A 22,320-nucleotide genomic window follows, 5' to 3' on the forward strand; every position below is an offset into this window, starting at 1 on the left:
GGTACACTTAGGACTACATTACCCTATTAATGCATGTAAATTGATAAGATTTACTTCGAGGACCACCACTGCGAACTTCAAGGACTCAGTGTTAAAATTGAGAAAATGTTAGAAAATGTTAATAATTTGTCATAAAAATTTGTACTAGGTCGTATAAAATTAAAGTTTGGTTCTCGTCCAGAGGATTTTCATGAATTGATGAGGGAGGGAGGGTGGTGGTTTTTTTTTTAATGTAAAATTAGCATTGTCAGTAGTTTTCGGGCTTTTCCAACAGTGCTCGATCGAGAAAAGGTCCTTTTTCCAAATGTGAGATTCTGAAGGAAACCCCCCGAGAGTACCGCAAAAAGACTTGGAAGTGATCATTGTTTTCTAATAAACTCTCTAATATAAATAATATTAAGAAATCTGACAAATCCCAGACATTTGAGGAGGGAGGGGACGAGAACCAAAACATTAATTTTATACGGCCTATTAGCCTCTATCGTGAATTAAAAAAAATATATCAAAATTAATAGGCCTATTTCATATCAGATTCAGATGGGCATTCCTCGTATTTGAGTATAATAGGCCTATGTATTGAATAGTGTGTCTCTGTGCTCTCACGTCCCACAAAAATACCGCTTTGCACAAGTGGGTGACCAAAATGATGCAGAGGTCATCACCAGGGGTCATCATATTAAGGGGGTACTACACCCCTCGATAAATTTGTGTCTATTTTTGCAAAAAAAAAAAAAACTAATAACACTGTGGTAACAAAAGTTATGTAGGCCTATATTATAGGGGCAAGGAATCCAATTCCTACTCTGGAATTTCAGTGACCTAGGACAAGCGACTTGTTATTTATGATAAGAAATAAGGTACCGCTAGGATGTAGGCCTACCTCGTTTCCTATCATATATACTGAACCGCTTGTCTTGAGTCACTGAAATTTCAGTAGGCCTAGGCCTATATAGTAATTGGATTCCTTGCCCCAATAATATACATAACTTCTGTATCCAGTGTTTTATTATTCTTTGAGAAAAAGGCAAAAATAGTCACAAATTTACCATAGGGGTGCAGTACCCCCTTAAACAGCCCCGGGATAACAGCTCCCAAAACTCCAAAAATAGCAATGAGATCATACGGGAAATTCCCGAATCCCGATTCCAAGTGCAAAGTGGCTCCGAATACAATACACATTAATTTTAGTGTCGTGGGTGGGAATTATTGGAAACCACCTAAGTTACTCTACCACACGCACAGAGGTCGGTATACACAAGAGTCGCATAAGTTTACATGTTCACGTAACCTCCTTCAACTCATTTGCATAGAGCTGGATACCAGGATCGTATTCTGATTCGTCGTTCCTTCTAACCTGTTCTAATTAGCATACTTTTGGATACCTCCATATTTGGTATTACCTAATTAATTATTTATACCTCTATGTTGTTTACATAGTGACGTCATTAGAGCTGGTCACTTCGTCAAACATCCGACGAACGAACGTTTGCAGTTTTCTTTTAATTACTGTTATATCGTGAAATACCATATAGCTGAGGTGTTAGTCCAATATGCATAGGAAAATATTTCTGGCGATGACCCATGTTCACATTGGCTAAATAAGCTGTATTTTCGCTGGAAAGGGGCCGGGACGAGTCGGCCATTTTGTTTGCAAAAGGCATGTTCTTCTCCCGCGTTACCCGGAAGTGGCAGCACCAGAACAAATGACGTCATTTCTGGATTTCAGCCGGAACGGTTACGTTCACTGCCGTGCATCAGTATAGGCATCAGCTTATCTAGGTTTTACTAAAGTAAAACATCTTTGACCACACGTAAATATTGTGTTTTGTGGGTCGATGATGTGGATGTGTAGTTTTCTGTTTTAATTCCTATTTTAATTGAATTGCTTGTGTGATTGACATCGCATTAACAGTAAAGTAAGTTTGACTCATGACATACCGAGCAATCGGCATCATCATTCATGTCATTGTGCATGAAATGGGATGAAATGAATGATTGAAAAAAGTGTGTCCGAGGCTGCCGAATTCTGCAACGACATGAATCATTGTGTGTTAATAATACTTTCAACGAGAGCTTTCTGCTATCTCTAGACTCTTAAAGGAGTATTTCGTGATCCTAGCATCCTCTATTTATGTCATTTTTCATTAGATATCCACGAAAAAACCTATTCCCAAAATTTCAGTTAATTCCGATAAAATATAAATTGCTAGTAGGTAGTAGCTAAGGCCCTACTATGTAAATTATGATGAACGCATAGCCTTTCAGAATGGGCTTTTAGGTACTAAGTGAGCTCAAAGTTATTTATAAAGATGTCATTTACCCCAAGTGTAAGCTATTAAAGCATATGTGACGTGTCATGTCAAAACACTTTTGGGTAGGTTAATTTTGAGGTTTTTATAGGGACCATTCACAAACACTTGTAAGGGGGGTTGATGCAAAAGGGGGGGCCCTGAAAATTTTGACCCTCCTAAGGGGAGGCCGAGAAAAAAATGACCACAAATTTTCCTGGAAAATTGAGTTTATATGCTTTTCCATTGGGTTGACGCGATGAATTTTTTTTGCATGAGGCCCCCCCTTACAAGTGTTTGTGAATGGTCCCTTATATAGAGAGTTTTTGCTCCGCAATGCTGTTTTCCCAATGTAATCGGACATTCATAAGCGAAGATATTAAGTTTGTAAGGTATGGTATTATAAAATGGAAATTGAGATATAATCGGCTTTTAAAAATAAAATGTTATTGCAACATTGAGAGTCGGTATTACCTTGAAAAATGTCTCAAAAAATACAAGATGCCAGTTATATTCTGGTACGGTATACAGACTATACATGCATATGGGAGCATAGCGAGTATGAAATTTTGCATATCTAAACATTTCTGTAATTTCTGCCTTTTTAGAGCATGTTCATAAATGTGTGCCAAAAATTTGCTTCCCCCAGCTGTTCAAAATTTCAGGGGGGGCAAATTAACAAATATTGGGTTTTTACTGGGGGAAAAACAGGGGCAAGAGTTCTGATTGGGGGAATTTTCCCCCCGTGGTGCCGCCCCGGGTGCCGCCCAGGGTGCCGCCACTTGCTGGTATTGCATTTATGGGCATCAAAATGCCTCCCCCAAATGCACACTTCTCTAAGAAGTGAAGTGGACTACAGAGAAGTATACATGTTCTTACATGCTCATATCGTGGTTTAAACTGATTCTCAATTTTTATTTTCTCTGAGGCTATTCTAATTTTCAACTTTGTGTTATACTTTCCTTTCCTTAGCATTGTTTAGGGACCCAAACTTGAAGTAGCAGTAGTGTAGTACACATCTTTTGCTACAGGGAAATAGCATACTGCCAACGTACGTACGTCACCAAAACAACCGGGACCATGTCAGCTGGGCAGCAACCTATTTCAAGTAAGAATTTAGTGAATTTCTTGACAGAGAGAGAAAAAGAGAGAGAGAGAGAAAGGGGCAAGGGAGAGAGGGGATGGGGAGAGAGGGAGACAAAGGGGAAGGGAGGGAGAGGTGGGTGAAAGATCAAGGGAAAATATATCCCAAGCCATGAATCAGGCGATATCAGGGTTCGATTTAGAAAATAAAATTTACATGCACAACTCTGATTTTTTCCTCAAAATGGGCTGAATAACACAACATTTTGCATGCACAGGCAAAATTCTACATGCACAGAGCCAAAGTTACATGCATTAGTGCATGTAAAACCCCTCTAAATCGAACACTGGGCGATATGGATATTCATGGATGCCATTTGGATGTCAGTAAAAGGATTCCAAATGAGTGAAAAGTACATGCCATTTCATGGATGCCCAGTGGCGGCATCACGGGGGAAAATGCCCCCAGTCAGAACTCTTGCCTCCCTGTTGCCCCCCAGTAAAAACCCAAAATTACGAACATTTCTACTTTTTACGGCATTTTTGCGCAAAATGTGTTGATTTTGCCCCCTCTGAAATTCACTTTGTCCCCCCCCAATGCCAAAAGGATGAAATGTGGATGCAAAAAGGATGAAATGTGGATGCCAAATAGCCGAAATATGCAAATGAGCGGCATCTTCTCAGAAAGGGATGCTGGCGGGAAGGATGCACCAATGGATGCCAAAATTCTATATGGCATCCCATAGACATAAAGCAAACATGCATACACAAATTACACATACAGCAACATCATGACCCCCCTCCACACACACACCCCCACACACGCTCCCCCTCCATCTGTTGGACTGATTATATTTTAAGTACATTCCCTGCTGGTAGAGGTAAATTATAGATATGATATTAGCTTCATGTCCCTACCTCTGAAGGGCACTCAACTGGAAATCCCTATGTAATCCTATAATTCCCACCAGTGCCCCATATTTCTCATGATGGGGTGAAGTGGAATCAGTGGTGGCACTACGGGGTGGGGGAATTTGCCCTCCTCAAAATTTTTCTTGCCCCCCCAGTTTCCTTCCTACTTTTGAGCCAAAAATCCCAAATCACGTAAATTTCCACTTTTCGCAGCAATTTTGTGAAAATTTTGTTGATTTTCCCCCTCCCCCTGAAATTCACTCCCCCCCATGCTTCCCCTAAAAATTCCTGGTGCCGCCACTGAATGGAAGATAATAGTGCATATTCACCAGCAACCATGGACATCGAACCATCTGCTGAGTAATTTCAGTTTGTGCTATATACTACTATCCAACTGCGGAGATGCACATTTGAGAAAATTATCGCACGCCAGAGTCAGAGTGAGCTCTTCAAATTTTTACCATCCAATCAGACCTGGCAATTCACCAGCAACTGTAGCCAGTGGCTACCATTTGGCTAAATATTAAATTCTTATGGTGTTTGGATCTGGAAACTCGCAGTGTCCAAGAACCAGTGGCGTGCGCAAAGGGGGGCAGGGGGGCCCCACTTTTGTTGGTCAGTCGGCTGATTCGGGGGAAAAACGTTAAAAACATCAAAATTTGCTCCTAATCATGCTCCATTCGGGGGAACTGAACAACCTGCCCTCCCCCCCCCACTTTCAATGTGCTGCGCACGCACTGCCAAGAACTGTCCAATTACACATAGATTTCTCAAGTGTATGTCTTTGAATGAGATCGAAAGAGAGTCTCAGAGGGAGACTTACAATGTTGGAAATATTTATTCATTCATTTGTTCATTTGTTTATCTCTTTCATTTCAGATAATTTGAAGTTATCAGTCCCCTTTAGGACAAATAAGAATGTCTGCCTCAGCTGGGATGCAGGGTATGATAAAGACAACCTGACAGATTATCCATATAGCCTGTGGTATGAACAAATCGGTCCTGGCCGTGCTGATCATCCAACACCACCAATCCAAGTACCGCTTCCTAACATATTTTACACGCAATGTTCTCTTGACCTTCCTGGGGGATATCGAAATGTTCTCTTTGTTCCTGGAAATGAGTACAGGTTTGTACTTAAGGCACAGCCACGTGAAGCTGGATCCACTGCTATTAATGGAATCACTGAGGTCCAAATACCAGGTAATGAAACTTTGTTTTTGTAAACAAAGATAACAATTATTGTTGTGTCAAATTGTCCAAATGTCATCTACAGTCCAACCTCTCTTATCTGGACCTCTTTTATCCGGATCTCTCTGTTATCCGGCTTAGAAATCTTCACTGGAGAACATGTTTTTGATAATTTGACACCTTAATTCCATGCTCTGAATGCCAGGAATGACATATCTATGTTGCATATGTTGAAACAATCTTTTGTTGTTCCAATTTCAGTACTTGGTCAGTCAATGCAGAATTACATGTAATTCACTTATCCGGATTTTTCACTTATCCAGACAATGCTTTGTCCCATCATGGCCGGATAAAAGAGTTTGGACTGTATTCAGTTTATTTCATGTCTGGTAGAAACTTTTCTTTTGTTTTTAATATGGATATGTTTGTGAGACAGGTAAAAAACAAACTCGGGATGATATGTTGAAAACGATTAGTGATTTTCAGGGGTTCCAGAAAACCTAGATATTTTATTCAACACTAACAATGATCGATGGTGACATATCACCATCAGGGGATTGTGAATTTTTTCAACATATCACTCTGTGCATGTTTACTTCTTACCAGGGACGGGGCACTTGTGAATGTACCTAAAAAAAACATGATGTCACCGATGAGTGTTCTTGTATCAAGCATATGTCACATCAGTGATCTCCCCCTACCCCCAACCTACACCACCCACCACTCTGTGCCGTATAATGACTTAACTGGGACAATGACTTAATTGGGATTGTGCAGGACCCATCCACAGTACAGTGCTGTACAATAACTTAAATGTGTGCTGGAAAATTTGCAACCATCTTGTACCAATGACCTGTGATATACCGATGGTCCATGATTTTTGGGAGGGCATCGCCCCCACCGTGCCCCCACCACCACCACTATGCCACTGCTTCTTATTCCAATATGAAGAATTATCATTTCAAATAATAGGGTTAAATGTTTGATCTTTTGTTCATTGATTTTATACATTTCAGAGAGGGCATGTCATGACAATATTCAGGACATCTTGGATTCTGCCAACTTTTTGCAGGAATTGTGCCTGTTCATGGATCCCAAACCACAACTTCGTAAAGTTGTAGCAGGCAAATTTGGAATATCGACAGAAGTCTACGATCATGTGGAATTTTATAAAAATCCGGAGACACATCCAGTCACATCGCAACTATTACAACATATTGTAAATAATAGAGATAATGGTAATAATGATAAGCTTAAGGTTTGTAATCTATTGCAAGTTGTAAAGGGTCATGGTACACCAAAAATCTTGAAAGTGCTTTTTAATTGGCATACAGGGAGGAATGGGGGAAGGGGTCAATGTGCTGTGTGTACTAGAGACTTGTTTGGTATATGAATCATTTGTTTTTATTTCATTCCCTTCAATGATCTTGCCAGGGCTGGAAACCAGAAAGAAGTTCAAGGATTATTATGGGCAATGAAATAAGAAAGCCATGTAAATATACTAACAAGCAAAAACTAGTGCTGACCTGAGACGAATATAACTAAAGCGATAGGAAGCAATTACCATTGTCCACTCTGAACCATGTCTTACTGGCATCATTATACAAATACCTCAATCAAATTGTCACACTTTCTGCATTGTGCAATCACTAAAAGAACATACTCAGTACATGCACAAACATTCAATTCTTAATATGAACAAAAAATCGAACACATAGGTTGCATTAATTTGGCAGGAATTGATACACAAAATGAGTTAAAATGATGCCAGCCACATAAGACATGGTTCACAGTGGACAACGGTAAAAGTGTGTTGCTTCCTATCTCTTCAGTTATATTCGTCTGAGGTGCTGACAGTGGGAAAAGAATGTTTAGCAGGTTTCTACTTTTCTGATGGTATGTGTATGTGCCACAGTTTGGGTTTGCATTTTCAGTCAGTTTCAGCAGAGTCAAATGCACCCAAATTACATGAATTGTGCTTATTTTTTAGTTTTTTAGTCATTTCCCCTCCAAAGCACCCAGAAATTGGATGTGTTTGAGTAAAGTAGACCTGTATGGGTCATAAAAATTTGTATAGAAAGTCAGTAATTTTAACTGTAAATAATTATTATACAGAACACACTTTTCCAAAAACAATTGTTTCCAAAACCATAGGTTCTTGCCAGTGTTGCTGTTATAAAACTATAATTATGATGATGGTTTAATAGAGGCAACCGCAAACCCAGCGAACACAAAATGTTTTACAGAAAATGTTTAAATGTCAGGTTATATAAAGGGAGCTAATGGGTAACAATATAAATCATTTTATTAACATTCAAAAAACATATTTGAAAACTTGCAAAATGTTCTATAAATGTTATAAAGTGTTGACAAAATATTTTGCACAGATATTTGCCAACAAGTATTTTGCCATAATATTTGGACATTTTAAAACAGATTTTGTATTATTTTTTTCCATATAAACGTTTAAAAAATGTTTTCTTGGCCATTTTAAAAACCTGACATTTAAATGTTATTAAAACGTTTTGACCAAATCCAAAACGTGTTTAATAACACATGTATAACATGTTGTGGGAAGCACGGTGGCCCAATGGTTAGGGCGCGAGCTTCATGATCGGAAGGTTGCGGGTTCAAGTCCCACCACGGCCAGTGTGTTGCATCCTTGAGCAAGATAGCTTAATTCCCAATTGCTTCACTCCACCCAGGTGTAAAATGGGAGCTGCTGGGGGTAATTACAATCTAAGTCGCTGAAAGTACCTGCGCATCAGTTGCGGACTTGGTGAAGCGGAAATGATTCTGATATATCCTAATGGCAGCGAATAATTGTTGAAGTGTGCTGATAATTAGGCCATGCCTAGCTGAAGCGCACGTTAAATCAAACAACATTTATTTATTTATTTAATTTTAAAAACATTTTTGTGTTTGCTGATTTCTGTTGTACTTATACTGCTTCAACCTAGAAGTACAAACCAAATCTGTGACATTGGGGGTTGATGCTTTGCGTCACATGCACTGCGTGTCAAAAAATGCAATGCATAAAGAGCATTACGTGGTATGCTCGGCAAGTACAAATCGTGCAGCAGTTGGTGTGCCAAAGAAGTATTTACATACACATTGCACTGAAATAATTATTCTCATACCTCCAGCTTCCGAGCTCTATTTACTTTGTACTTCTGAGTTGACTATATATGTGACACGATCAAGGGAAATGAGTTGGATGTTGCTAATATTGATTTTGAGGTATTGGCAAAGAAAGTGTTAAAATTGGTGTTTTTTTTATTATATTGTTTTCAGCGATTGATAAATTGACGTAACTTCACAAAGAAAAGTCGTATCAACATGGGGTTTTCAATTTCTGAAAGCTCTAAATGTCCTCTTTAGAAACATGTGTAAAACTCATTTTCGACCAGGGCCAACATGCGACTCATTCCCCTGATCATGTCACATATTTGATGTGATCAAGCAAAATCAGTCAGAACTCGGAAATATTGATTTTGAGATATAGCCATACAAAGGAAATATTTCCTTTTGTTTCCTGTTGTTTTGGAAACTCTTTATTGTTCATATATTTGGAACTGGTTGTTCAATTTTAATGGGGTTTTCTGCGAAATCCAGCTTTGTAAATGCTTGTTACTAACCTGTAAGAAACTGAAAATTTAATATTTCCGAGTTCTGACTGATTTTGCTTGATCACACCACATGTTTAGTGAAAGTAGACCACATCTGCAATAGCTGCCAGGTGTCATATTTTATATACATGTACAAAGTTGAATGCAAATAATTGTCATAAACTATATAGGGCAGCTATTGCAAATAGGGTCTTGTTTAAACCCCTTGATATAATTTTAACAATAATACTTGTAAGTGTGGTCTTTGTAAAAATCTTGTTGGGGGTATGTCCACATATTTTACTTGTTCAGTGGCGTACCATTGTCAGCCCTCGAATTAAGGATCTGAAGGGGCACAGCAACTTTTTTTAGGGCAAGTTGAAAATTGCCTCGGATTTTCACTGAAAAGTCAAGGCAGCACTGCAGTTTGTAATATTTCAAGAGGGCATCATGGCAACTGTTGAAAATTTGAGAAGGGCACCAAGGCAATTTCTCAAAAGTGAAGAAAACACACACAAACATAGATAGATGATTTTATAATGAAGGGGCAGGGCTGGGGCACAGACGGCAACTTCATTAGAGGGCACGGCAAGTGACTGCCTTGGGTAAAGGACATATTTTGAGGGCATTGCGCAAAATGCCATGGGTGCCGTGGGTTAATTCGAGGGCTGACCATTGTCAGTCTGAGGGGGCAAGGACCAAACAAACCTGGTGTACACAATTTTTTCCAGTGTTACTGATGATTTTAATTCAACAACTCTTCTTATACCTTTGTACAGGAGCCAAGCGTTGTTAATCCGTGATGAATCCACACTTTTCCAGTAGCGTGTACGCGAACACAAGGTTATGTGTATGTGTGAGACATGTGAGCTCGTAAAATTTGTCATGCTTGGAACTTATAAGTAACACTTTCCTAATATGTTATTAAAGTTACAGCTAAACATTACCGCTTTATTCTTTAGTCTTATTGCTGATATCAACAGAGAAATTGTCGATCTTCTTGTAAGGTTGAGTGGCAATGACAAACGAATATTCCGAATGAAAGAATCATGTGAATTAGACAATCTTTAAGTTTGTTTTGTTATTGAAAGGATTCAATCATGTTTCACCGTTGTTCATCACCGATTAACAACTTCGCGTCCAGCCCGCGCTCTGCGTGGTTTACTTCGCTCAGTCAGCTTGCAGGCGACGTGGAGACATCGTTGCGGTGATGAACAACTGTGAAACATGATTGAATCCCTAATTGTACACTATTAAGGCCAAAATTAAGGTGAAATTTTGTGTAACTTACCAGGCCAATAACAATTATACATTATTTTTGCTCAAAATGATGGTGAAATTTTATGTTAACCGGGCCAATTGTCAATTTTACACCATTTGGTGGGTTATATGGGGTTGAAAATTTCTTTTGGGGTTGTTTTTTGCAAATACCACACTGATGCTTGTACATAATGTAAATATCATTAAGTAGTACTTTTATCATGTCATTTAGATTGTTGGCTGTCAAATGATATCAATAAATTTGAATGAATAGAAATTCAGCCCAATTTATTAACTATTTACCTTATTTGTTATCAGACTCCAAAATGATTGGTACCCAATTAATCTACAAATTATAGATCTTATGTTGAGTTATGATGTGTCGAACTCAACCATTTTCAAAGAAAGGTGATGGGTACCAATAATTTTGATACAGCTATGTTTATGGAATTCAAAATGTTTTGAAATTTCGCAAACACATTGCTATCAATATTATTTTGTCAACATTATAAAAACAGTGTAATAATGTTTTAACACTAAATGCATGCAGTTTAAAATTAACACTATATGTTAGTTAAAGTAGTCTTGGTCCAAGGCTTGGGGCTAAGTCATGATAGGCCTATATGTCACAAAACCCCCTCATAGATCAAATTGCCAATAAATGTGCTGATAACTCATGGTGGTTTCTTGGATGTTTATCACTGTGTAATGGCTAGTCTATAATGGATCCCATGTTGCATCTGTCACCACTTTCTATAGTTTTAGACAACTTAAACATCAAATGCAAATATCCCACACCCTGGACTTATAAATAGTGCCCTCACAAGTTACCAGGTATTAATAATACCATGCAGTTACTAGTATCATACCTTGATCTTGTTTGCAAGATTTTTAGCTTATTTAATACAGGCATATTATGCCTACATGAATTTTTAATTTTTGAAGGTTCATTGATACTACTGTAAGTATGTTAACCACATGATACATGTATAGGCCCTATAGGGCTATAGCGTAACCATTGCCTATGTCACACCTCATAACTTAATAATTTAGGCAGAATAGGCTGGAATTTGACCAAGCATATTGTAGAATTGGCTGGAATTCCGAGCCCCAGAGACCACCAAAAAATCTGGATTTCCGTTGCCCTCTATAGGGGGATGCATGTTTTATCTGGAATAGCCCAATGTCACTCTCCAGATACAGACAGGAAGTAACCATAGCAACCACAGCTATTGACAATACTTGTCTGGCTAACAATGGGCTATTCCAGTTGAAATCCATACACCCCTATGGAAGACATGACATAACCAATTATAATAGCGTAACCATTGCCTATGTCACACCTCATAACTTAATAATTTAGGCATATAGGCCTACATGAAATTTAAATTTTTAAAGATTCATTTTACTCTCCTAAGAATATCAAAAAAACTTAGTCAAGTTTAACCTTGTGGCATCGCCACTGTCAAAACAAAGATCCCCAACGTGGTAGGCCTAAAGTGGAGTAGGTGCTATCAGCGATAGATAGGGGATGAAGTAGTGTGTTATCATCAGTAGATAATGGATGAAGTAGTGCGCTATCAGCAGTAGATAGTCTGATAGTGTATGAAGTAGTCATGCTATTAGCAGTAGAGAGTGGATGAAGTAGTGTGCTATCAGCAGTAGATAGTTGATGAAGTAGTGTGTCATCAGCAGTAGATAATGGATGAAGTAGTGTGCTATCAGCAGTAGATAGTGTATGAAGTAGTCATGCTATTAGCAGTAGAGAGTGGATGAAGTAGTGTGATTCAGCAGTAGATAGTTGATGAAGTAGTGTGTCATCAGCAGTAGATGATGAAGTAGTGTGCTATCAGCAGTAGATAATGGATGAAGTAGTGCGCTATTAGCAGTAGAGAGTGGATGAAGTAGTGTGTTATCAGCAGTAGATAGTTGATGAAGTAGTGTGCTATCAGCAGTAGATATGTTTAGAAGTAGTGTGCTATCAGCAGTAGATAGGTGATGAAGTAGTGTGTTATCAGCAGTAGATAGGTGATGAAGTAGTGTGTTATCAGCAGTAGATAGTTGATGAAGTAGTGTGCTATCAGCAGTAGATAGTTGATGAAGTCGTAGTGTGTTATCAGCAGTAGATAGTTAATGAAGTAGTGTATTATCAGCAGTAGATAGTTGATGAAGTAGTGGGCTATCAGCAGTAGATATGTGATGAAGTAGTGTGTTATCAGCGGTAGATGATGAAGTAGTGTGCTATCAACAGTAGATAGTTGATGAAGTAGTGTGTTATCAGCAGTAGATAGTTGATGAAGTAGTGTGTTATCAGCAGTAGATAGTTGATGAAGTAGTGTGCTATCAGCAGTAGATAATGGATGAAGTAGTGCACTATCAGTAGTAGATAGTGTATGAAGTACTGTGCTATCAGCAGTAGATATGTTTAGTCAGCAGTAGATAGTTGATGAAGTAGTGTGCTATCAGCAGTAGATAGTTGACGGTAGTGTGCTATCAGTAGTAGATATAGATGAAGAAGTAGTGTGCTATCAACAGTAGATAGGTGATAAAGTAGTGTGTTATCAGCAGTAGATAGGTGATGAAGTAGATGGTAGTGTGTTATCAGCAGTAGATAGTTGATGAAGTAGTGTGCTATCAGCAGTAGATAGTTGATGAAGTACGTAGTGTGTTATCAGCAGTAGATAGTTAATGAAGTAGTGTATTATCAGCAGTAGATAGTTGATGAAGTAGTGGGCTATCAGCAGTAGATATGTGATGAAGTAGTGTGTTATCAGCGGTAGATGATGAAGTAGTGTGCTATCAACAGTAGATAGTTGATGAAGTAGTGTAGTAGATAGTGTATGAAGTACTGTGCTATCAGCAGTAGATATGTTTAGTCAGCAGTAGATAGTTGATGAAGTAGTGTGCTATCAGCAGTAGATAGTTGACGAAGTAGTGTGCTATCAGTAGTAGATATAGATGAAGAAGTAGTGTGCTATCAACAGTAGATAGGTGATAAAGTAGTGTGTTTTCAGCAGTAGAGAGTGGATGAAGCAGTGTGTTATCAGCAGTAGATAGTGGATAAAATAGTGTGTTGGTGAAGTAGTGTGCTATCAGCAGTAGATAGTGCAGTAGTGTGCTATCAGCAGTAGATAGTTGATGAAGTAGTGTGGTATCAGCAGTAGATAATGGATGAAGAAGTGTGCTATCAGCAGTAGATAGTGGATGAAGTAATGTGCTATCAGCAGTAGATAGGTGATGAAGTAGTGTGCTATAAGTGTGCTACCATCAGTAGTTAATAGATAAAGTATAGTGTATTATCAGCAGTAGATCAGTGGCGTTGTGCCGCCCAGGGCTAAGGATACATAATGGCACCCCACCCCCATTTTGAAACAATTTCGCGCAAAACTTTGCACAAATAGGACCTGCCACTAATTAATTTTGGTTGTAATGAAGTTGAATGGGTCTTAAATTGATGGTTCAAATGACTATTTGTGTTGAAATGCGAGAAAACGGCCAGGGGGTGGCAAAGAGTAAAGTGTCTTTAGAATGACTAGAATGGGACAAGAAATTGACAAATGGGGACGATAATTTGGCTTTGCCCACTCACACTGAAATCCACGGTAGATAGGTGATGATGTAGTGTGTTACCAGCAGTGGATAGTGGATAAAGTAGTGTGTTATCAGCAGTAGATAGGGGATGAAGTAGTGTTCTATCAGTAGTAGATGAAGTAGTGTGCTATCAGCAGTAGATAGTTGATGAAGTAGTGTGTTAGCAGTAGATAGTTGATGAAGTAGTGTGCTATCAGCAGTAAATATGTGATGAAGTAGTATGTTATCAGCAGTAGATAGTTGATGAAGTAATGTGTTATCAGCAGTAGATAGGTGATGAAGTAGTGTGTTATCAGCAGTAGATAATGGATGAAGTAGTGCACTATCCGCAGTAGATACGTGAAGCATAGTGTGTTATCAGCAGTAGAGAGTGGATGAAGTAGTGTGCTATCAGCAGTAGATAGTGTATGAAGTAGTGTGCTCTCAGCAGAAGATAGGTGATGAAGTAGTGTACTATCATGGGCAGTAGATATGTTTAGAAGTAGTGTGCTATCAGCAGTAGATAGGTGATGAAGTAGTGTGCTATCAGCAGTAGATATGTGATAAGTAATGTGCTATCAGTTGGAGATAGTTGATGAAGTACAGTAGTGAGTTATCAATAGTAAATAGGTGATGAAGTAGTGTGTAGATAGGTAATAAAGTGGTGTGCTATCAGCATTAGATAGTGGATAAAGTATAGTGCGTTATCAGCAATAGATACAGGGGCGTAGCCGGGGGGGGGGGGGGGCGGAGGGCAAACTTCCCCACAGAAATTTTTCAGGGAGAAAATGGGGACGGCAAAGAGTAAAATGTCTTTTAGATGACTAAAAATGGGACATAAAATTGACATGATTGACAAATGGGGACGAAAAGTTGGCTTTGCCCCATCACACAAAGTCCTGGCTACGCTACTGAGTAGATAGATGATGAAGTAGTGTGTTATCAACAGTAGATAGGTAATGAAGTAGGGTGTTATCAGCAGTAGATAGGTGATGAAGTAGTGTGTTATCAGCAGTAGATAGTTGATGAAGTAGTGTGCTATCAGCAGTAGATAATGGATGAAGTAGTGTGCTATCAGCAGTAGATAATGGATGGAGAAGTGTGCTATCAGCAGTAGATAGTTAATGAAGTAGTGTGCTATCAGCAGTAGATAGGTGATGAAGTAGTGTGTTATCGGAAGTAGATAGTTGATGAAGTAGTGTGTTTTCACCATTTCTAGGTGGTGGAAGTAGTGGGTTATCAGTAGATAGGGAATGAAGTAGTAGATGATAGTTGATGAAGCAGTAGACCAAATGCAAACTGAGGACCTAGTGTTAAATCCTGCCCAAAACTAGCCATATGCACCCTGTACTTTTGTTGTTCTCGGACATTTTAAACACGTGTCTTTGCTGTAATTTAAAACTAGGCCCGCCTTTTTGCGTGATTTGGCAGTGTCCCGAGTCTATTGATTTTATGCTAATGCTGTTACGTAATCATGTGTATGATATAATTTTTACATGTGTTGTTTGAAAGACAAAGGCACAGTGTTTATTTTATCATTGAGAAATGCCATGAAAACAATCCACATATGACGTCACGAGTCAACTCTTAAACATACTGACTGACCTCGTATATAATGCCTCCCCCTTTTTGAAACAAAATTTGCATGAAGTTGAATATGGGTCTTAAATTGATGTTTCAAAATGTGTTGAAATGCGTGAAAATGACCCGGGGAAGATGTGTGACGGCAAAGAGTAAAGTGTCTTTAGGATGACTAAAATGGGACAAAAAATTGGGAAAATTTGGCTTTGCCCCCTCACACTGAAATCCTGGCTCCGCTACTGAGTAGATAGGTGATGAAGTAGTGTGTTATCAACAGTAGATAGTTGATGAAGTAGTGTGCTATCAGCAGTAGATAGTTGATGAAGTAGTGTGTTACCAGCAGTGGATAGTGGATCAGCAGTAGATAGTGGATGAAGTAGTGCACTGTCAGCAGTATAGGTGACGAAGTAGTGTGCTATCAACAGTAGATATAGAAAAAAGATGATGCCGAGGCATTCTCAAACTATCGTCCAGTTTCTCTACTACCGTGTTTTTCAAAAATTCTTGAAAGGTTGGTTTTTAACAGATGTACGGATTACATTGACAATAAGCAAATCCTTAACCCCAAACAATTTGGCTTTCGGTCAAAACATTCCACCTTTATGGCTATAGAGCAAATGGTAGACAAAGTTACTGCAGCAGTTGAAAGAAACGAAACAACTATTGAATATTTCTGGACTTATCAAAAGCCTTTGATACAATCGATCATAACATACTCTTACATAAATTAGAACACTATGGCTTTCGTGGTATTGTGTTAGAATGGTTCAGAAATTATCTAAGTAACAGAAAACAATATGTTTATTATAATTCTTATGAATCAGAATCACACGATATTATATGTGGTGTTCCACAAGGATCAATCCTGGGGCCACTTCTATTTATACTCTATGTTAATGATATAACTAATGCATCTAAAGTACTCGAATTCGTCCTTTTTGCAGATGATACCACCATTTTATACTCCCATAAAAACGTAGAACGCCAGACAAACCTTGTTAATGAAGAGTTAAAGGAAGTAAGCAATTGGTTTAAAGCTAATAAATTGTCAATTAATGCTACCAAAACAAATTACATGATACTTGGCACACCCAAAATGACATCGATGAATCAAGACCTGCAAATCACACTAGATCACACGGCTTTAGAAAGAGTGCATCAAACTAAATTCCTTGGTGTACTAATAGACGAATGTCTCACTTGGAAATGTCACATAGATTGCGTATCTAGAACAATTTCAAGAAATGTCGGTGTCATGAATAAATTGAAACATTTTGTTCCAAGTCGTATTTTATTTACACTTTATTGTACGTTAATATTGCCTTATTTGAATTATGGAGTACTTTTATGGGGAAATACATGTAAAACTTACTTAAATAAAATTGTAAAAATTCAAAATGGGCTATTAGAACGGTGGCAAACGTTCACTATAGAGACCACACAGTGCCATTGTTTGCTAATTATAACATATTAAAAGTTGAAGATATGTACACACTGGAATTAGGTACATTCATGTACAGGCACTCTATAAATGAGCTGCCCTGTTCATTTGATAATTATTTTACCAAACGTTCTGACATACATAACTACAAGACACGATATGTAAATGACCTAAATCTAACCAAAAATAAGAAAGTCTTTTCTGATCATGCTATACGTACAAGAGGTCCCATTCTTTGGAATTCTTTAGATAAAAATCTGAAAGCTTCAAAATCTGTTAAACATTTCCGTAATCAATTCAAAACAAAACTGATCTCTAAATATAATTAATCTTTTTCGTGAGCACCCCCTCCCCTTCCCTTGTCTTTTGGTTATGTTATGTAATGTTGATTTATTTTGTTAATTTCATTTGATTTCAGGGAAAGGCTAACTTTCAGACCTTTTTGGTCTTCCAGCCTTTTCCTCCATATGTACCGTGTTTTTATATATTTTTTTGTAATGTCTTTGATTTTTATGGAAATAAAATATGAATGAATGAATGAATGAATGAAGTAGTGTGCTATCAACAGTAGATAGTTGATGAAGTAGTGTGCTATCAGCAGTGGATAGGTGATGAAGTAGTGTGTTACCAGCAGTAGATAGGTGATGAAGTAGTGTGCTATCAGCAGTAGATAGGTGATGAAGTAGTGTGTTACCAGCAGTGGATAGGTGATGAAGTAGTGTGTTATCAACAGTAGATAGGTGATGAAGTAGTGTGTTATCAACAGTAGATAGGTGATGAAGTAGTGTGCTATCAACAGTAGATAGTTGATGAAGTAGTGTGTTACCAGCAGTGGATAGTGGATCAGCAGTAGATAGTGGATTAAGTAGTGCACTATCAGCAGTATAGGTGACGAAGGAGTGTGCTATCAGCAGTAGATATGTGATGAAGTAGTGTGCTATCAATAGTAGATAGTTGATGAAGTAGTGTGCTATCAGCAGTAGATAGTGGATGAAGTAGAGTGTTATCAGCAGTAGATAGTTGATAAAGTTGTGTGCTATCAGCAGTAGATACTTGATGAAGTAGTGTGTTACCAGCAGTGGATAGTGGATCAGCAGTAGACAGTGGATGAAGTAGTGCACTGTCAGCAGTATAGGTGACGAAGTAGTGTGCTATCAGCAGTAGATATGTGATGAAGTAGTGTGTTATCAGCAGTAGATAGGTGATGAAGTAGTGTGTTATCAGCAGTAGATAAGGGATGAAGTAGTGTGTTATCAGCAGTAGATAGTTGATGAAGTAGCGTGCTATCAGCGCTAAGTGGATGAAGTAGTGCACTATCAGCAGTAGATAGTTGATGAAGTAGTGTGCTATCAGCAGTAGATATGTGATGAAGTAGTGTGTTATCAGCAGTAGATAGGTGATGAAGTAGTGTGTTATCAGCAGTAGATAGTTGATGAAGTAGCGTGCTATCAGCGCTAAGTGGATGAAGTAGTGCAATATCAGCAGTAGATAGTTGATGAAGTAGTGTGCTATCAGCGGTAGATAGTTGATGAAGTAGTATGCTGTCAGCAGTAGATAGTTGAAGTAGTGTGTTATCAGCAGTAGATAGTTGATGAAGTAGTGTGTTATCAGCAGTAGATAGTTAATGAAGTAGTATGCTATCAGCAGTAGAGAGTTGATGAAGTAGTGTGTTATCAGCAGTAGATAGTTGATAAAGTAGTGTGTTAACAGCAGTAGATAGTTGATGAAGAAGTGTGCTATCAGCAGTAGATAGGTGATGAAGTAGTGTGCTACCAGCAGTAGATAGTTAATGAAGTAGTGTGCTATCAGCAGTGGATAGGTGATGAAGTAGTGTGTTACCAGCAGTAGATAGGTGATGAAGTAGTGTGCTATCAGCAGTAGATAGGTGATGAAGTAGTGTGTTACCAGCAGTGGATAGGTGATGAAGTAGTGTGTTATCAACAGTAGATAGGTGATGAAGTAGTGTGTTATCAACAGTAGATAGGTGATGAAGTAGTGTGCTATCAACAGTAGATAGATGATGAAGTAGTGTGTTACCAGCAGTGGATAGTGGATCAGCAGTAGATAGTGGATTAAGTAGTGCACTATCAGCAGTATAGGTGACGAAGGAGTGTGCTATCAGCAGTAGATAGTTGATGAAGTAGTGTGCTATCAGCAGTAGATAGTGGATGAAGTAGAGTGTTATCAGCAGTAGATAGTTGATAAAGTTGTGTGCTATCAGCAGTAGATAGTTGATGAAGTAGTGTGTTACCAGCAGTGGATAGTGGATCAGCAGTAGACAGTGGATGAAGTAGTGCACTGTCAGCAGTATAGGTGACGAAGTAGTGTGCTATCAGCAGTAGATATGTGATGAAGTAGTGTGTTATCAGCAGTAGATAGGTGATGAAGTAGTGTGTTATCAGCAGTAGATAGGGGATGAAGTAGTGTGTTATCAGCAGTAGATAGTTGATGAAGTAGCGTGCTATCAGCGCTAAGTGGATGAAGTAGTGCACTATCAGCAGTAGATAGTTGATGAAGTAGTGTGCTATCAGCAGTAGATATGTGATGAAGTAGTGTGTTATCAGCAGTAGATAGGTGATGAAGTAGTGTGTTATCAGCAGTAGATAGGGGATGAAGTAGTGTGTTATCAGCAGTAGATAGTTGATGAAGTAGCGTGCTATCAGCGCTAAGTGGATGAAGTAGTGCAATATCAGCAGTAGATAGTTGATGAAGTAGTGTGCTATCAGCGGTAGATAGTTGATGAAGTAGTATGCTGTCAGCAGTAGATAGTTGAAGTAGTGTGTTATCAGCAGTAGATAGTTGATGAAGTAGTGTGTTATCAGCAGTAGATAGTTAATGAAGTAGTATGCTATCAGCAGTAGAGAGTTGATGAAGTAGTGTGTTATCAGCAGTAGATAGTTGATGAAGTAGTGTGTTATCAGCAGTAGATAGTTGATGAAGAAGTGTGCTATCAGCAGTAGATAGGTGATGAAGTAGTGTGCTACCAGCAGTAGATAGTTAATGAAGTAGTGTGCTATCAGCAGTAGATAGTTGATGAAGTAGTGTGTTATCAGCAGTAGATAGTTGATAAAGTAGTGTGCTATCAGCAGTAGCTAGTGGATGAAGTAGTGTGTTACCAGCAGTAGATAGTTGATGAAGTAGTGTGCTATCAACAGTAGATAGTGGATGAAGTAGTGTGTTATCAGCAGTAGATAGTTGATGAAGTAGTGTGTTACCAGCAGTGGATAGTGGATCAGCAGTAGATAGTGGATGAAGTAGTGCACTGTCAGCAGTATAGGTGACGAAGTAGTGTGCTATCAACAGTAGATATGTGATGAAGTAGTGTGCTATCAACAGTAGATAATTGATGAAGTAGTGTGCTATCAGCAGTGGATAGGTGATGAAGTAGTGTGTTACCAGCAGTAGATAGGTGATGAAGTAGTGTGCTATCAGCAGTAGATAGGTGATGAAGTAGTGTGTTACCAGCAGTGGATAGGTGATGAAGTAGTGTGTTATCAACAGTAGATAGGTGATGAAGTAGTGTGTTATCAACAGTAGATAGGTGATGAAGTAGTGTGCTATCAACAGTAGATAGTTGATGAAGTAGTGTGTTACCAGCAGTGGATAGTGGATCAGCAGTAGATAGTGGATTAAGTAGTGCACTATCAGCAGTATAGGTGACGAAGGAGTGCGCTATCAGCAGTAGATATGTGATGAAGTAGTGTGCTATCAATAGTAGATAGTTGATGAAGTAGTGTGCTATCAGCAGTAGATAGTGGATGAAGTAGAGTGTTATCAGCAGTAGATAGTTGATAAAGTTGTGTGCTATCAGCAGTAGATAGTTGATGAAGTAGTGTGTTACCAGCAGTGGATAGTGGATCAGCAGTAGACAGTGGATGAAGTAGTGCACTGTCAGCAGTATAGGTGACGAAGTAGTGTGCTATCAGCAGTAGATATGTGATGAAGTAGTGTGTTATCAGCAGTAGATAGGTGATGAAGTAGTGTGTTATCAGCAGTAGATAGGGGATGAAGTAGTGTGTTATCAGCAGTAGATAGTTGATGAAGTAGCGTGCTATCAGCGCTAAGTGGATGAAGTAGTGCAATATCAGCAGTAGATAGTTGATGAAGTAGTGTGCTATCAGCAGTAGATAGTTGATGAAGTAGTATGCTGTCAGCAGTAGATAGTTGAAGTAGTGTGTTATCAGCAGTAGATAGTTGATGAAGTAGTGTGTTATCAGCAGTAGATAGTTAATGAAGTAGTGTGCTATCAGCAGTAGAGAGTTGATGAAGTAGTATGTTATCAGCAGTAGATAGTTGATAAAGTAGTGTGTTATCAGCAGTAGATAGTTGATGAAGAAGTGTGCTATCAGCAGTAGATAGGTGATGAAGTAGTGTGCTACCAGCAGTAGATAGTTAATGAAGTAGTATGCTATCAGCAGTAGATAGTTGATAAAGTAGTGTGCTATCAGCAGTAGCTAGTGGATGAAGTAGTGTGTTACCAGCAGTAGATAGTTGATGAAGTAGTGTGCTATCAACAGTAGATAGTGGATGAAGTAGTGTGTTATCAGCAGTAGATAGTTGATGTATAGTGTGTTGCCAGCAATGGATAGTGGATAAAGTAGTGTGGTATCAGCAGTATAGGTGACGAAGTAGTGTGCTATCAACAGTAGATATGTGATGAAGTAGTATGCTATCAGCAGTAGATAGTGGATGAAGTAGTGCACTATCAGCAGTAGATGGTTGATGAAGTAGTGTGCTATCAGCAGTAGATAGTGGATGAAGTAGTGTGCTATCAGCAGTAGATAGTTGATGAAGTAGTGTGTTATCAGCAGTAAATAGTGGATGAAGTAGTGTGTTATCAGCTGTAGATAGTTGATGAAGTAGCGTGCTATCAGCAGTAGATAGTTGTCGGTCGCAACACATAGTGGCGTACGTGAAGGGAAAATGCGTTTTCGAGCTATGTTTTGATGAGTCCAAGTGTGTGAAAATCTTGGATCCAAAACATAATAATGATACATTGTTGGTCTCGCTATGAGTTTTGAAATATATTAAAACTTATAGCTCGACCAATAAATATGGGCTCAATCAATCTTATTTATATCAAACACTGTCACAGAAAATTCAGCCTTTTCGACATATTTTTTATTCAAATTATTCATCACGGTATTTTAAGTTAATTGGCCCAACTGTATAGTGACAGCAAGGGCTAGGATATGTTTGTATTATTATTTGTTTATATCTACAATGTAACACGAACAATTAGCTTTATTGCGTGCAAATTTGCATATGTTATTTTTAAAATATATTTTTTAACTCTCTGCATCCCAAGCTCTGCAGCACAGCGTCTCTATGTTGTGACGTAATTTGGTGAACAGAACAAAAAAAATCTTCCTAAAATTTCAGAATT

General features: G+C 38.5%; 1 protein-coding gene across 1 annotated transcript; it reads left to right on the forward strand.

Annotated features, from left to right (window-relative positions):
* Positions 1-1,810: 1,810 nt before the first annotated feature.
* On the forward strand, positions 1,811-7,389 carry LOC140135654 (uncharacterized). The gene is made up of 4 exons (XM_072157230.1): positions 1,811-1,916; positions 3,261-3,396; positions 5,163-5,486; positions 6,491-7,389. Exons 2-4 carry the CDS (start codon positions 3,369-3,371, stop codon positions 6,865-6,867), a joined length of 729 nt encoding a protein of 242 aa, XP_072013331.1. The 5' UTR covers positions 1,811-1,916; positions 3,261-3,368; the 3' UTR covers positions 6,868-7,389.
* Positions 7,390-22,320: the final 14,931 nt, after the last annotated feature.

This window comes from Amphiura filiformis, chromosome 16, assembly GCF_039555335.1.
Source record: "Amphiura filiformis chromosome 16, Afil_fr2py, whole genome shotgun sequence".
NCBI lineage: Eukaryota > Metazoa > Echinodermata > Ophiuroidea > Amphilepidida > Amphiuridae > Amphiura > Amphiura filiformis.

Bases quoted from the DNA above. Each gene is read 5' to 3' on its own strand.
- LOC140135654 (XM_072157230.1), top strand. From the start codon at position 3,369: ATGTCAGCTGGGCAGCAACCTATTTCAA. The intron at 3,397-5,162 runs GTAAGAATTTAG...CTTTCATTTCAG, and splicing joins TGGGCAGCAACCTATTTCAA to ATAATTTGAAGTTATCAGTC. The intron at 5,487-6,490 runs GTAATGAAACTT...TATACATTTCAG, and splicing joins CACTGAGGTCCAAATACCAG to AGAGGGCATGTCATGACAAT.